Below are 15,396 nucleotides of genomic sequence, written 5' to 3' on the forward strand. Positions count from 1 at the left end.
AGTAGTTAATCTATTAAGCCATGCTGTTACTGAAAAAGTGGTATTTGAATATGACCACTGACCCTAGTGTGTTGCCATGAAATGGGGGCAACTGGAATTAAGATGGCTTCCTAAGTAGTGTCCACTCCATGCCAGGCACCGTATGCTTCATATACATCAGTGTACTTTAAACTCAAGTTAAGAATGATTGGTTCATTTTATACATGTGTAAATGGAGCCTAAATTGTTCAAAATATTTGTCCAGATATGTGTGTTTTTTAATGGCGCATGATTTTAAAGAAATTTAGCCTCATGCCAACTGACTCCAAAGTTCATGACTCTGAGTCACTATGCCTAAAACTAAGATCTGAGCCCACGATCTCTTTTCATCATTCCTGAACTTTCAGATTTCTAAAGTACTTGTTTTCCAAGCAATTCTCAGACTTAAAGTGTTATGCCTTAATAGTTAAGATTTCAAAGGGAAAATAGTTAAGATTTTTCCCTTGAAACCTTAACTTTTCCCAGAAAACTAATGTTATAGAGGACATTGTGCAAAGGTCAAAACAATATTATTTCCCATAAAGAGGGACAACCAGGTGTAGCTTGGTCATTACACAATAGAATAAATTCCAAAAAAGTTTCCCACTGGGTATGTTGTGTGAATTTCCTTCCTTCCATTTAGTTCTAGTGAATTCTATTTCCTGACATTGAAAATATATTTTTCCAAGGAAAATTTTCTGTGAAAAACTTTTGTATGTTTATTACCATTTTAAAGAAAATTTATCCTGTTTTTCTGTGATACAATGTTATAGTCTCTTTACTGTAAGATATAATAGAAAGCAGAAACAACTAATTAACATTTACTTGATTTCCATTTAAAGTTCTTCAAGTAAGAAAATAATTAAATTTCTTCCATTAAGATAAATAGCATTTCCAAAGTCCCTGGAGACTTTTTCAAATTTCTGTATAAATTGTAGTTTGGTTTGAATGATTTTAAAGGAAGTCCTCTATAAGTAAACTTGTTGCCCACACTGGTGAGTAACTACGGACTCTCCTTGTTTGCATGCTTGCTAGCTAATGCTTCACCGTTAACATGGAAATGCTTTTGTGTTCTTCTAGGTTCTGCATGTCACCTTCACGTTTTTCGATTTAGAATCAGCAAACAATTGTCCCCGGGAGTACCTTCAGATTCACGATGGAGACTCCTCAGCAGATTTCCCACTTGGTAGATTCTGTGGCTCCACGCCCCCGCAGGGGGTCCACAGCAGCGCCAATGCTCTGTATTTCCATCTCTACTCCGAATACATAAAACGTGGGAGAGGCTTTACCGCACGGTGGGAGGCAAAGCTGCCAGGTGAGCGGGACATGAAGAGAAAGCAGAATGTATGTTCATGATATTATGACATGTTTGGAGACCTATAAATGATGCAACATTTTAAATAATCATTTTAAGAACAGACAATTTAAAACTGAGTTTGATTTTGAGTTTAAGGACAGAAAACCTAGGGTGTATTATTGCAAAGCTAGAATAATAAGCCGAATCCTGCGCGTACTGCTTTCTTACAATAATATGTTGCTCTGCAATTTTGAATACTTGAGAAGCTTCAAATTCTGAGGTTTTGTTGACTTAAGCTAGCAGAAGTCTTACTGTCTTCCTTGTTTACTTCCGTACCCTCTGAAGCTACACACGGGAAGAATTCCAGGATACGCACAGGATTTGGTTCCTTAGCTTTTCCATTGCTCAAAGAGCACAGTACAATGTTATTTGTTCCTTAAGATCCCCCACCCCCAAGAAAGTAGCAATAAGCAATTATTCTAATACCAAGAATCAAGCATTGTTGGAATTTATTTTTTAAAAAAACTAGTCATGTGTTCCACACGTCATCCACCCTTATGGATTGTGGTGTTTGCATCCTGTGTGTCATTTAACATGTTGTAAACTGGTACTTCGGTCAAAAGGTCTATTTAATTTCTAATTTTTCTTTCTTGCCAAAGTATCCTCTTCTGTTAGCACATCATATCTTCTTTTTTCTCTATTATTACTTCTGTATTGATCAGATTGTGATCTTCTCATTCCAAAGCATCCCTTTTGTGCTTTCTGCAGTAGTTTTTCAGCAGCTCTTAGAGTCATAGGACCATACAAAATGATGAGAGTGTAAGTGTATCATTTCCTGTCTATCTATCTACCTACCTACCTACCTATCTATCTATCTATCTATCTATCTATCATCTATCTATCTATCATCTATCTATCTATCTATCTATCTATCATTTCAGGCTATCAAGAGGCTTGTAAATTCACTACATCAGTTTCTTGCTTACATGTAGATCCTAGAAATGTGCTGCTTAGTTTTTGTCAATTTGATGCAAACTTGAATCACCTGCGCAAAGGACCCTCAGTTGAGGAATTGCCTCTTTCAGAGTAGCCTGTGGATATGCTTAAGGGGCATTTTCTTAATTGATAATTGAGGAAGTAGGGAGGGCCTTTCCACCTTGGGTGGTACCATTCCTAGGTAAATCATCCCTATTTGTGTAAAAAAATCTGGTTGAGCAAGCCATGGAGAGCATGTCAGAAAGCAACACTCCGTCCGGGTCTCTGATGTTTCAGTTCCTGCCTTCAGGTTCCTGCTTTGAGTTCCTCCCTTGGTATCCTTTATGATGATTGTCACCTGTAAGCCAAATAAATCCTACCATTCTCCAGGTTGCTCTTGCTCCGCTTGTATGAGAGGAACAGGAAGCAGGCTAGGAGAGAGGAAATGTATGATACATTTCTAATTTGCTCCCTATTCTGTTGGTATTGGAGTTAATGACTTGGTTCCCTGGGATTCTTCTAACTGATTAATTATTATTTCATTTTGCTTTGTTTTTCATAAGTCAGCATATTTGGAAACTATTTAATGTTTTGTTGCTGATGTTTTATATTTTATATACATTTTGCATGGGGCACATTGGTACACATCTATAGTCCCAGCACTCAGAAAGTGGAGGGCAGAAAGACTACAAGTCCCAAATCTGTATGATATACATAGCATGGCCCCATATAATTAAGTAATAAATAAAACTAAGGCATATTGTTTTGAGTAGGATCACAGGGTTCTAAAGTCACAGGTTTTTGGTATTCACATTTAACTTTTCAGTTCGGTGAAATTATTTCCTTTTATTTGTGATTTTAGAGATTTTCTCTTAAATTTTTTAATATGTGTTATCTTATAATTGTATAAAATGTATGCACAGTTCTAAAGCCTTCTTAAGAACATCATGCATTTTTCAAATGTCCAGTTTCCATTCTTGACTCTTCTACCCTGTTATCTGCTATAAGTAGATGGCTTGTAAATTAGCTTTAAACTTATACCTCTGATAATAATATAGTCTAATGTTTTCCCTTCTTAGCTAAAAGGCAGCATTCCATATGCAGGTGTTTACCTGTCCTTCCTGGGCCTAGAGACTGCATCAAAGCTTGAACGGAGCCCACCATTACATAGATATGTCCCAGCCTGTTAAAACATGTATTGATGAGCGCTTGACCTGGTTCCTCTACCTTTCTGGAACTCTAAATTTTATGGCAACAAATATCTTGTGTGTCAGCCTTATTCCAACTTTTCCACTGTGCCTTTGGGATTGTTTGGTCAACAGCATGCTTAAGATTTTGCTATTTTATATGTTCTATTTCTTCTGCAGTGTTCAGAATGTCCTGTGTCTTTATAACAATGTGGGAAGATGATTACTTCACAGCCAGTCTAGTAGTTTGTTTTTAACATTCTGGGCTTTTATGACTTTGAGGGTCAAGAAATCTTATCTCAGTGGTAGCAGAAATGCTGGACATCTTTCTATGGATACAAGGGATGCTGGGATCTTTTCAGTGCACTCTCTCGTCATATTATGCTTCTTTTTTGTAGTTTTCTATATTATGAATGATAACTGTTAGATAGTACATTTATACTTGATCTTTAAATTTTTACACTGATCATATTATTTTACAAATTTAAAAGTTTTATATTCACAGTAGACTTTTAAGTTACATTTTTAAAAATGTACTTTTCTCTGACCTTGGATGTTCTCAGCTAGGAACAATGCAAACCATGAAACTAATTGTTTTGGGTTTTCCTTTGGTAACAAAAGTTTTGGCTTAGTGTGTATAGTTACATGAATATCATACTTTACATACTTAAAATGTCATCTTAGTTCATTTCCTTCTCAAGGTATATTTATCAAAGTCTAGATTAGTTGATATTTCTACTTTTTATTTCTACAGTAACATTTCTTACAAATCACCAAAAATTCTCTAGTAAATAAATGTGAATATTAAAGAGAAACACTTCTTGTAGACATTTCTAGTTACTGCCCAGCCACATAAGGAGTTGTGTGGTGTGCTTACGCTGGCCTCCAGAAGTGTCGCGCCTGGCATCGGGAAGCGCTGGGGCTGGAAGTGCTCCACAGGCCCAGTTCAGTACCATTCTTGCTTCCTTCCTGGGACAGTGGCTTAATCACCATGTACCTTTACTTATTTTATAATTTCTATGTTATAAAATTTATATATGATTTATGTTATAAGACTATTTTGTAATTATATAATTTATATAAGTTTAATAATTTATTATAGCATAGGAAAAGCTTTCATAAAAGAAAATTATATGGATTTCTTAACTATTTTAAAGTATAAAGTGTATTGTATGGCTTATTGAAAAATGTAGGGGCTGACAGAAGTTCCAAGATTTTTTTTAAAGTTGCTAAATAGAAACTAATCTTCTACAGGTAAGGGACTGAATCTGTACTTTCAAGATTTATGTCTCAGAAGGGTCAGATATGTGTCTTAAATCACATAACTATATGATATTCTGACACATAGAGTTCCTACATGGGTGACTTGCTTACTTAGCAGTTGGTACTAACTTTATAGATGTGAAACTAGGCAGCTCAAAGTACTGTGTAATTTATGAGGGTATCCTAAATTCTTCATCATTATGTTAATGAAGCTTGCCTTCTGACCACAGAGTCTGTGAGAATTCTATGTGACTTTAGCCCACATATGAATTTGATTATTTTGTCACTTCTTTCAGAGTGTGGTGGCATACTGACTGGTGATTATGGTTCTATTACATCTCCGGGGTACCCTGGAAACTACCCCCCAGGAAGAGATTGTATCTGGCACATTCTGGCTAATCCTGGCTCCTTGATAACATTTACCTTTGGAACCTTGAGCCTGGAGAATCACAATGACTGCAGTAAAGACTATTTGGAGGTAAACAAACAAATGATCAGACAAACAACAACAACCCCCCCAACCTACATTTAGATAGGATCTGGTATAGTATAATTAGCACTCAGGACACTGTCGTTAATTATGCCCCACCGATGGCCCTGATATGTTATCAGCGCTTAAGGAGCTGATGCTAAATCTTTACTCTCAACTATACCAGTTTGTTATACCATTTTCTAGGCCCCATTTGAGTGTGGAAGAGCTTTCCTTGCCTTCCCTCATCCCATACTGGAAACTCAGACTCCTGGCGTAATAATAAAACCTATCAATGATTGTCTCTTCCAATACAGATTTTAATTTTTAGTTTTCCAAGACAAGCCCTCAGGGTATCACATCACTTGACGCTACGGGGCCATAATGATTCTGTAGGAAGTGGTTGTCAGTATTGAATCTCACTGGGAAAGGTTGACAATTACCCTTGGGAGGAGAGGAGTCTGCCTGCTCTATTCCATTAGCAAAAGGTTAAAATAGGGAAGAAGAAGGAGACTGTTACATTCACATCCCATACACAATTAGATACATCAAAAATGTGGTTCTCCATTTGTAGACTGGAAAGGTCATCAAGGAGATTGAGTTCTTAGGTAGTTCCTCCGCTTTTGCCACTGTAAATCTCAGTACCCCACAGCACTGCCAAAAAGAGACAATGAGCTTTTCTGAGTCCATTAGAGAGGGACGGAGTGCTGTGGAATTATTCATAAAGGATGAAGGATGCAGCTGTCTTGCAGGTCTCCAAAGTTGAAGTCATTAGTCATTAGCAGCAGTAATAATGGATTTGAAACCTTTGGGGATGACTCAAATATCAGCTTCTCCTTGGAAAGTCTTAGCAAAATACCCTTTTAAAAGTTGATAGTAAGAAGTGAGTTACTGTGAAATTAATATTCAATAAATCCTATCAAATTAAGATTAAAGCCTTTTTATTCTTACATATTAATTTCTGAGTACCATATTATAGAAAGTATCAATCACCTGGATAACATTGAACTCCCTCTCATTTCTCATCAGTGTACCAAGGAACTAGTTACAAGTAAAAAATAAAGTAACATTGCCTTATAAATTTGCTGCCAATGGAAAAATTGATTTGAGTGAAAGAAATAGACCATAAGAGAATACTCTTCAGTTTATTCACTCCTTGGTTTCTATATACTAGAGATTTTTGCAATTCTGTCAGAATTATAGAGTGTTCAATGTGATTTATTCAACGCATAAAAAGCCAACAAGGGTTTTTAAGGGCTAGAGATTACAAGAGGCCCTGGGTTCAATCCTGAATCATATGTGAAAAGAAAAGAGCAAAAAGGAGAGGAAGACAGGAGTAGAGGGGCAGAGAGGAGGAGGAAGAAACCATCGACTTGAAGTTATGTCATGTATAGATTGAGTAGGTGAAATGACTTAGCTTCTTCAAACTTAAAGATCTGAATTTGATGATCTAATCTCACTCACACCAAAACAGAAGAACTGATTCCGTTATATTGTCCTCTGTCTTCCACAAGAACTCCTTGCCCACAAGTTATATATATATATATATATATATATATCCATACCTATAATACATGCTCATAAACATATACACACAGAATTCACACACATGAGCACATTAAAAAAATTGTAAGTTCACACTGTCAGCATGTAGTATGCACTGTCTGCAGTGCTGGATGACAATCACAGGGGTGCTTTTTAAAGGCAACTGCATGTCCTTCTTTCCCATCTGCACCTCCCTGCGCACCCCACATACCTACTCAAGTTGCAGGCCAGTTCTCATCACTACAACCCATTCTTCTATTTCTTTTGAAATACTCATTTTCTTCTTCTAAATTACTAGGATTTCTTTACTTTTGGGGGAGGGAGAAGCAGGAAAGGAAACACTGAGTTTTACATCATCCTAAGAAAAATCCAAAGTATGTATTCAATCCCAGAGTTGAAATTTCAGCAGAAGATGAGGCATCTGACAGGCCTGTGAGGACACATTCTTTACTGAACATAGACTGTGCATTTGTATTAATACGTACCTGACAGGGAGCCATGCTTCACTTGTAAATAATAGAGTTTGTTAAACCAGCACTTTAGATTGCTCTGCCTTACTATCTTGTTATACTTAAGTGACAGATTTTTCTGAAGCTTATGTCCCAAGTGACTTGTTTAATGAGAACCTGACTACTTCTAACTTAATGGCTTGGTTTTGTTTGTTTGTTTGTTTGTTTGTTTTAGATTCGAGATGGTCCATTCCATCAAGACCCTGTTCTTGGGAAATTCTGTACTTCTGTGTCTACCCCACCACTCCAGACTACAGGTCCTGCAGCAAGAATTCATTTCCATTCTGACTCTGAGACTAGTGACAAAGGCTTCCACATCACCTATCTAACCACACATTGTAAGTAACCTGCCCACTGAGGACTGATTGCACCTTGGGGGTGTGGTGTTAATCTCTCGGGTGCTTGTGGCGATGCCTAAGCTGAAAGCTTTCTTAGGTTAGTGACATTAGATACTACAATACTCCTTAACCCTTCAATTATGGGATCTACACTATGGTGAGGACCAGAGGTACCTAAAATTAACTAATTCAGAACCTCAGTTCTCTAGTGATGTTTGCTGTTTTGTTGCATGCAAGATTGTTCATGGGAACAGTACAGTCTGTTTGAGAAACTTTGGCTTCTTTCTTGGATCATGTCCAATGTCCAGAAGCCAACATCCAGGAAGGTGTTAGTTATTCCCATTTCTAGGGTTCACTCCCGTATGCATCACTATGAATGCAGTTGCATTCATACCTTGAAACAAAGGACAAAAGTGAAATAGTCTATGATTTCCATTTGAGTGAGTTAGAGAAGTTTGCTTTTGACACCTATTAGTGTGTTTTTAGAGAGGATTTATGGGGGAAATACTTTGTAAGCCTCTGTATTTGGAAAAATAAGTACCCACCCCCACCCCACCTCCATGGTCCTTTCTCCCTCTGCTTTGGCTTCAGGCTGAATGTACAGTCAATCTCGGTAATTCCTACAGTTGTAAGTACTATTAATGATGACATGTTGCTCTTCTGTATCCCTCCTCTCATTCAATATGCTTATTTTATATAGTTATATACTTTATTCAGTAACAATAGCTTATAAAATACCTTAAATCTTTTTGAAGTGAAGCAAAGCATTAATGTATTTAAAAAGCAGTTTATACAGAAGAGCCATAGACTGGAAGTTCAACCACACATGTCTGTATCTACTTCTACGATCCCTACAGGGATATCCTGAATATAGATGAAACTTGAAAACCTTGTAGTGAATGGCATGGGCTCATACAGAGTGGACAGAGCAGAGCAGGTATTTAAATGTAGGGGAGAGCTAAGATTTTGCAAATTGAACCTAAGGTATAGAAGTCTGATAGATGCTATCCTCATGACCATTCCTTCCTTCCTTTGCTCTCTTCAGCGGATCTGTACTGTGGTGGGAATTATACAGACACAGAGGGTGAGCTCCTCCTTCCTCCCTTGTCTGGACCTTTCAGTCACAGCCGACAGTGTGTCTATCTCATCTCACAACCCCAAGGAGAACAAATAGTTATCAACTTCACCCACGTGGAGCTGGAGAGCCAGAGGGGCTGTTCTCACACTTACATCGAGGTAAACGTTCTACTCAGTTACCCTTAAGGGTCACTCATTACAATTTTCATGTTCTGTAGAGTGATGGTCTTCAAATAGCTGTCAAGCCAGGTGCATCTAGATCACCAGAGAGCATGTCAGAAATGCTTGCCTTTGCTCAGAATTACTGAGCATGCCAGGGAATGGGAAGACGAAGCAGAGAATTCGAGAACAAGAGTTCTTACAGGATCTAAAAGAATCTGTTTAAAACAGACCTAAGAAGATAAAACAGCGAGAGCTTCATAAGGGAAGCAGCGAAGCAATAAAAGGAAAGTTGAAGCTAGAGGCTTAGAGTAGGGCTACATGCCAAGCTGTTCAATAGAGATCTAGTCACTAAGGCACATGTACATGAGTAATCAGAACTAGATCTATTGATGGGATTAAGACTTCAGAGAGGTGTTCTAGGCCAATTTTGTATGTCAGACATCATAACCTAGAGAGAGTCCTATACTTGCCAATGGTGCCCGGCTAGTCTTGACACAGGCATGCTAATTCATTAGATCCTCACATCTTCCAGTTTAAATCTCAGGAATTCAAGGCTCAGAGAAGTTAAGTTGCCTGTCCACAGTAAGTGTTTAGTAAGTAGTTATTTGAATTTAGGGGTTGCACTGGTCTCTTGCAAGAGCAGACATATAATAGTGTGCCTTTAACTACAAAAAGGAGCATAGTTTTTCCTAGAGAGGATGACCTTGTGAATTCCATACTCTGCTTTGGAATCACAGGAAAATAGGGAGCTGGGTACAATAGTTGTCTAAGATAAGGAGAAATGCCCCTGTGATAGTGAGGGACTGCTTGCTATATGTTCCACGTAGAGGTTGTTCTACTGGCTATAGGACCTATCAGAGAATCTGGAATGATACACCCTCTGTGGCATTGATGAACCTTCTCTATGAATTCCTCCCTGTCTAGTGAACTCCTTTAAACTATTATGGGGAGGGAGATCACAAAATTGGTACCCAGCCACTTAATTTTGTGAAGCAGTGTGACTGACTATTTTGTAGTTAAGATGGAACTTGGTTAATGATTTAGTTTTTATTTTAGTTCTGTTGTTAGATGTCTATATAATTTTGGACAATTCTTTGAGTATTCAGTTCCTTCTTCAGTGGGATACCTTATCAGTTTAGTTAACCTTTGTGAGAATAAAATCCAGGAAAGGAATGAGGAAGAAGGCCTTAAATGATATTACAAAACATTATACAAATATAAGATCTCCTAGACCAAAATTTTCCTTTTGCCTTGATCATACCAGTTCACAATCAGCTAATAAGACTCACTATAGCTAGCTATACACCTATTTGCATTATGATAGAAGATCTTAAATAAAACCACCCATTCACACATACACATGTATACACACACACACACACACACACACACACACACACATATTCATGCACAGACAGACATGCACACATGCACACACACACACACACACACACACACACACACACTCACCCCTCGACTAAAGTTTCTACTTCTAAAAATACATTTTGCCCATGGTCAGTGTGATATGGCCAAAGAAGGATGAGTTCAAAGAGAGATTAACTTTTAGTTCATTTGTTCCTGCCTAAGAAAGCTTTTAAATTGTATAGAACAGTATTACAGATGTGACAAAAGTCATCTTTCCAGAATAGAAAGCAGAGTCTCATTAATATTTTATAAGTGGATCAAGCCAGCAGAACTACTGTGAATGAAGGACACAGAAGGTAATAATAAAAGTTCAATTTTTTATTCCAGAAAGTGCAAGTTGTGGATTGAATAAGAATATCTAAAGTAGATGACATTAAGGCAGAGGCTCGGAAGTAGACTGTAGAGGGAAATGAATGGGATTTTATACCGCACTTCTATTTCAAACCCTATAACCTGCATTTCACTCAGGGAAACTGTACAAGAAGCATCACAGGAGAGGCTGATGGATTGGAGTGGCATGCCTTCTAGCCAAAAAGAGGGGTTTCTGGGAAAATCTTCCTTCCTAGAAATGTGCTGCATCCTTGCACAACTTCAGAGACCAGCTCTAGCTGGACTGGAAAGAGAATGAAAGAAAGCAGACAGAAGACCTAGGATAGGGTGTGCTATACTCTCTGATGGAGAACCTGCAGCACCCCAGAAGCTTAGCTTACTAATTATATACAGTTGGGCAGAGAGGCAGGGTTCTTGCATACAGCTTAACAAGAAGGTAGGCTATTACTTACAGACAAACAAGGAAGCAGAACTATTGTATGTAGTGATGAACAAGGAGACTGGTTTAGCTGGCCTCAGTAGGAGCAATCACCATAGGAGAGGAGTCTTCAGGCCATAGATATCTACAGGGAGAAAGGTATGGTGGACATTTCCACACACACTGTCAACATCTGTACACAGGAAAGCACAGGAAAGCTTTGCTATCCCTTTGAGCCTCATCCCAGGCAAATCTTTGACATTTTCTTGTGGGTCTGAGGTTAAGGTCCTTGATGACCATATCCATGTCAAAACTACACAATCACTTAGAAATTTACTTACCTGGGCTTCCTCCACTTCCCACAGACATGGAAATAATGTTATATTTATTATTTAAAAAATTAAAAATGTATTATACATGTGAGAAAAATACTATTAAAGAAAAGTATGGAGCTCTTGACTTCAGTCCTGCTATGACTGGTCGGAAATAGCTCCCCTGAGGACAGTACATAGTGGGTATACAGTTGTGCAACAGAAATATTAAAAAAAAATGAGGATGCCAAGTACAGCGGCCAGAACAGCCCCAGGGACTGAATAAGGTAAAAATAGGGTAAACCAAAACCAAACCAAAACAAACAAAAGACAAACAAACCTAGAAACAGACTACAGTGACTAGAATCACAAAGAAGAAATTAATAAGGGAGGTGCTAAGCTGGTGTCGACATATATAACGATAAAGAGATAAAGAGATAGGGGTGTATTCTGAGAGCCTGAGGCTCTTAGAAGGCTCTTAGCACTCACACCAGTGGGTGGCCATCACAACACATCCACAATGAGGATGGGGGGGGAGAAGAGGGAGAATTGCATAGCGAGCTTATGATCAGGAGAGAAGATACTTCTAGAAAAAAAAATAGATCAAATTTTCTTGATCTTAGAAAGTTCATTTAAAATCTAATAAATAATTTTCTTGGCAGAACTATTGGAACCAACACTATCTCGCAAGCGTTTCAGTGTTCTTAACATGCTGAAATGCTGGCCACGAAGTGGTCAAACATACAAATGAAGAATAAAAACGTAATAGCCAATAATAATGATAATGGCAATGATATTAATAATAGCATTATTACTCAGATACCCTGCCTGGTGTCTCTCATCCTCTATCCCTTGCATGTCATTCTCTCATTTGTCGTGACGCTACAGTCCTTTCCCTCTTGCCTCGACTAGCCTTACATGGTGTCTAGGGTCAGGTCTCTCTGCTATTGTGTTACCCGTCAGCCTGCAGTTCAATTCACAGGGAGTATGAATTCACAGTTCACACATTGAACGTTACCATATGGTCAGGTTCTCTTTTCCACCCTGGGATGGGCCAAACCTCCTCATTTCAGCGTATTTGATTTGTTTTGAATTTAGATTTCATACTTAAATGGATTTTAGAATCTGTAGTGTAAAAACAAATCTGGACAGTTAGCATACAGAGAGACACATCCGTGCATTAAAGCCACAGCTTTGAGACCTGATCCGTTCCACATGTCAAAGCCTCTTGCTCACCCAGCTCTGCCGTTCACATTTAAAATTTCATATGAACTGTGTTTTGCAGCCCAGTTAATCTTAGCTCTCTGTACAGGAAATAGTTCCTTTATAAGAACTCAGGGTTTAATGAGTAGTTTTTCTTTAGGAGTTGGTTCAATCTCTAAATGCCATTTGCAATACTTCATAGGGTAAGTAGCCTGGGGCTCTGGGTTTGTGATACTCAGCATTTACAAAATGAGTAAATAAATCTGCGCGGGCAGCAGTGCTCAGTTGCTAAGGAACTTACCTTCCAAGCACGAGGGCCTGAGTCTGATCCCTAACCCATGTGTAGGGACACATGTTTGTAATCCCAGTGCCTGGGGTACTCAGGAGGCTCTCCGAGGTCAGTCAGTGTATCTTAGTTTGTGAGCTCCAGGCCAATTAGAAACTCTATCTCAAAGGAGGCAGATGGCGAATTTTGAGGCTGACACCCTAAGGTATCCCTTGGCCTCCACATGTGTATATGTCTTCACACACAGGTATGTACAATCTGACATACATGTGCACCTGTACAAACACAAGCACCCACACATGTACAGTGAAACAAAATAAATACTTGAGAAACCTAAGCCTAGTTCACAGAACACTGGTGTTTTGCACCAGGTCTTGTAGTTCCTTTACACGTGTGACTACTAAATTGGTGAATTTACTGTGCTCCCTCTGCAAGGGACCATTGCATGATATCCAGGACTTCTTAAAAGAAGAGAAACTTGGTTACTATAAACCCAGTTTCAATATTAGTCATCTTTCTTTAGGTTGTTTTATGGTAAGCAATTAGTAATATTCCTCAGGCAAATCAAAAGTGATAACAAGCAAAAACCACTCCATGGTTCATTAGTGGGTTTATTTCCTGCCCCATCAACATGTTGGTTTAGGATCTGTTCTGCTTGAGGCTTTGTTGATGTGGTTTTGGCTTTGTAGGACCCAGGCTCCTGGTTTCTCAAGAGGAAAAATAAGCAATGATTGGGTCACTCATGAACAGCCAAGGCCTCTAGGTAGAGATAGTTTCATCATAGCTACTCATGTTCCTCAAGGCTGAGCGATTGCTGTGGCGATTCCCACCATCAACAGAAAGGATAACTGTTCAGGCTCCATTGGGAGACATGGCAAGTCTCATGGTAGAGAACAGATATTCAATCCTCTCATATAAGCAGAGCCAGTAATTATGAAATATAAAATAGTCTATTCTGGCTTTCAAGCACAAAGGAAAGAGATTTCTTTTGGATGAGAGTACACATTTACAAGTGCTCAGTCATTAAATATAAATGAATTTGGGGTCAGTTTGAGCACTTGATAAATTTTATTCCAGTATCTCTCTTTAAAATGTGATGGTTAAAGTATCGCTATGCTTGGGGTCCAGAGAGAATACAGGCTTTCAGAATTAATAAGGTTTCCTTCCACAAAGGGAAACACAGCCAAAATCAATTATACCTTCCAGGACTAGGGCCCTTGAGGCCTGGAAGCTCCTCTCACAGCATCTGGATGGCAGCTGCTTTCCCTTGCTAATGTCCTTGAGCTTCATTAATCAGGACCGAGGGGACTGATCCACTTCACCTAGCTCTGAAGCTGGCTGGCTGGTTTTTTTTTCCTTCTTGTCATCTACTAATGGACTAACAGAAAAGAGAGACGATGATTGTAGAAGAGACAAGTAGAACCTAGGTGATTAGAGAACAGAGCACTGTCTTACTCCTGTTTCCTGTGTTCTAATTTTCAAGAGCGGTAGTACATATGCTGCCTCTGTTTCAATTCAAGACTGAATTGAGGATTGTGCACTTTCACATTAATTGATCAACAGGAATTTGTCAAATACTATAAATGCCTATTTATTTTGCTTGTCTTTTGAGTTGGTTTGGTTTTGTTAGATACTAAAGGGACACTTTCTTGTCCCTCTGAAACCTACTGTTCAGTCAAGTAGCATAACTTGACTTACAGAGTAAGAAATTCACATTGCAGATGTCAAGAGCTTAGAGTAAGGTATGGGCCTGACTCAGTGGAGTGGCATGTGATTCTCTCACATGGCTGAGCTTTTAAAATAATTTCAGTTCTTACCTTTGCAGAAAATCCTTAGATATGGGTCCACATGCAAATCTGTCTGCATCTCAGATGTTTTATGGCAGCATTACAGGTTTAATGCCCATGGTGCATAATTGACAGGCATCCTTCTTGATCTCTGTGCCTCTACTACTTTTGGTTGAGAGGAACAATGTCACAATAGCCCACCTATCGTTCCCTTACTAGCCACTGCCTTTAACCTAAATAATTCTTACTGACCTTGGCTTAAAGACACATCTCCTGAGTACTCCATAATTCCCTGAAGGTGTTCAGAGCACTTTTGTACTGCAAGATTGTTGTATGTCATTATTGTACTATTTTGAAATGAAATTTATTTATATAGATTTTCACACACTGTATTAAAACATTGTCATGAGTAAAATCGAGGTGACAAAATAAATAACATTTATTCCAATATGTGAGAAACCCGGGCAAGCTCCAGCTTGAGATAAAACACAGTCAGCTGTTCTCCCAAACTGCCAGGAATCCTCCACAATAAATGCAGGCCGATGGAAACAGTATTTTTTTTTCACTTGTGTTCCGTTGGTCATCCTGAAAAACTGAATATTTAAAATCTCCAAAAATACCTTGTTTAAGTGTAAATGTGGATGACATTTTCTACTTCACAGCAATACTGTCACCTAAGTGAAGATCACACAGGATGTCAGGGAATCCTTGGGAACGACCATCACATGTCAGACTCTCTAATGATGTAATCTTTCTTTCTTTCTTTCTTTCTTTCTTTCTTTCTTTCTTTCTTTCT

The 15,396-nt window shown here is 38.5% G+C and overlaps 1 protein-coding gene across 2 annotated transcripts in view; it reads left to right on the forward strand.

Annotated features, from left to right (window-relative positions):
* The window catches only part of Cubn (cubilin), a 206,258-nt gene that overhangs the window by 22,482 nt on the left and 168,380 nt on the right, over window positions 1–15,396 (forward strand). For both annotated transcript variants that reach the window (XM_028764871.1, XM_028764872.1), the window contains exons 14-17: window positions 1,099–1,333; window positions 5,037–5,218; window positions 7,439–7,601; window positions 8,647–8,837. In XM_028764871.1, the coding sequence (XP_028620704.1) occupies window positions 1,099–1,333; window positions 5,037–5,218; window positions 7,439–7,601; window positions 8,647–8,837 (771 nt within the window). The remainder of the gene's footprint in view (window positions 1–1,098; window positions 1,334–5,036; window positions 5,219–7,438; window positions 7,602–8,646; window positions 8,838–15,396) is intronic.

This window comes from Grammomys surdaster, unplaced genomic scaffold (genome assembly GCF_004785775.1).
Source record: "Grammomys surdaster isolate TR1022 unplaced genomic scaffold, NIH_TR_1.0 146, whole genome shotgun sequence".
NCBI classification, from domain to species: Eukaryota; Metazoa; Chordata; class Mammalia; order Rodentia; family Muridae; genus Grammomys; species Grammomys surdaster.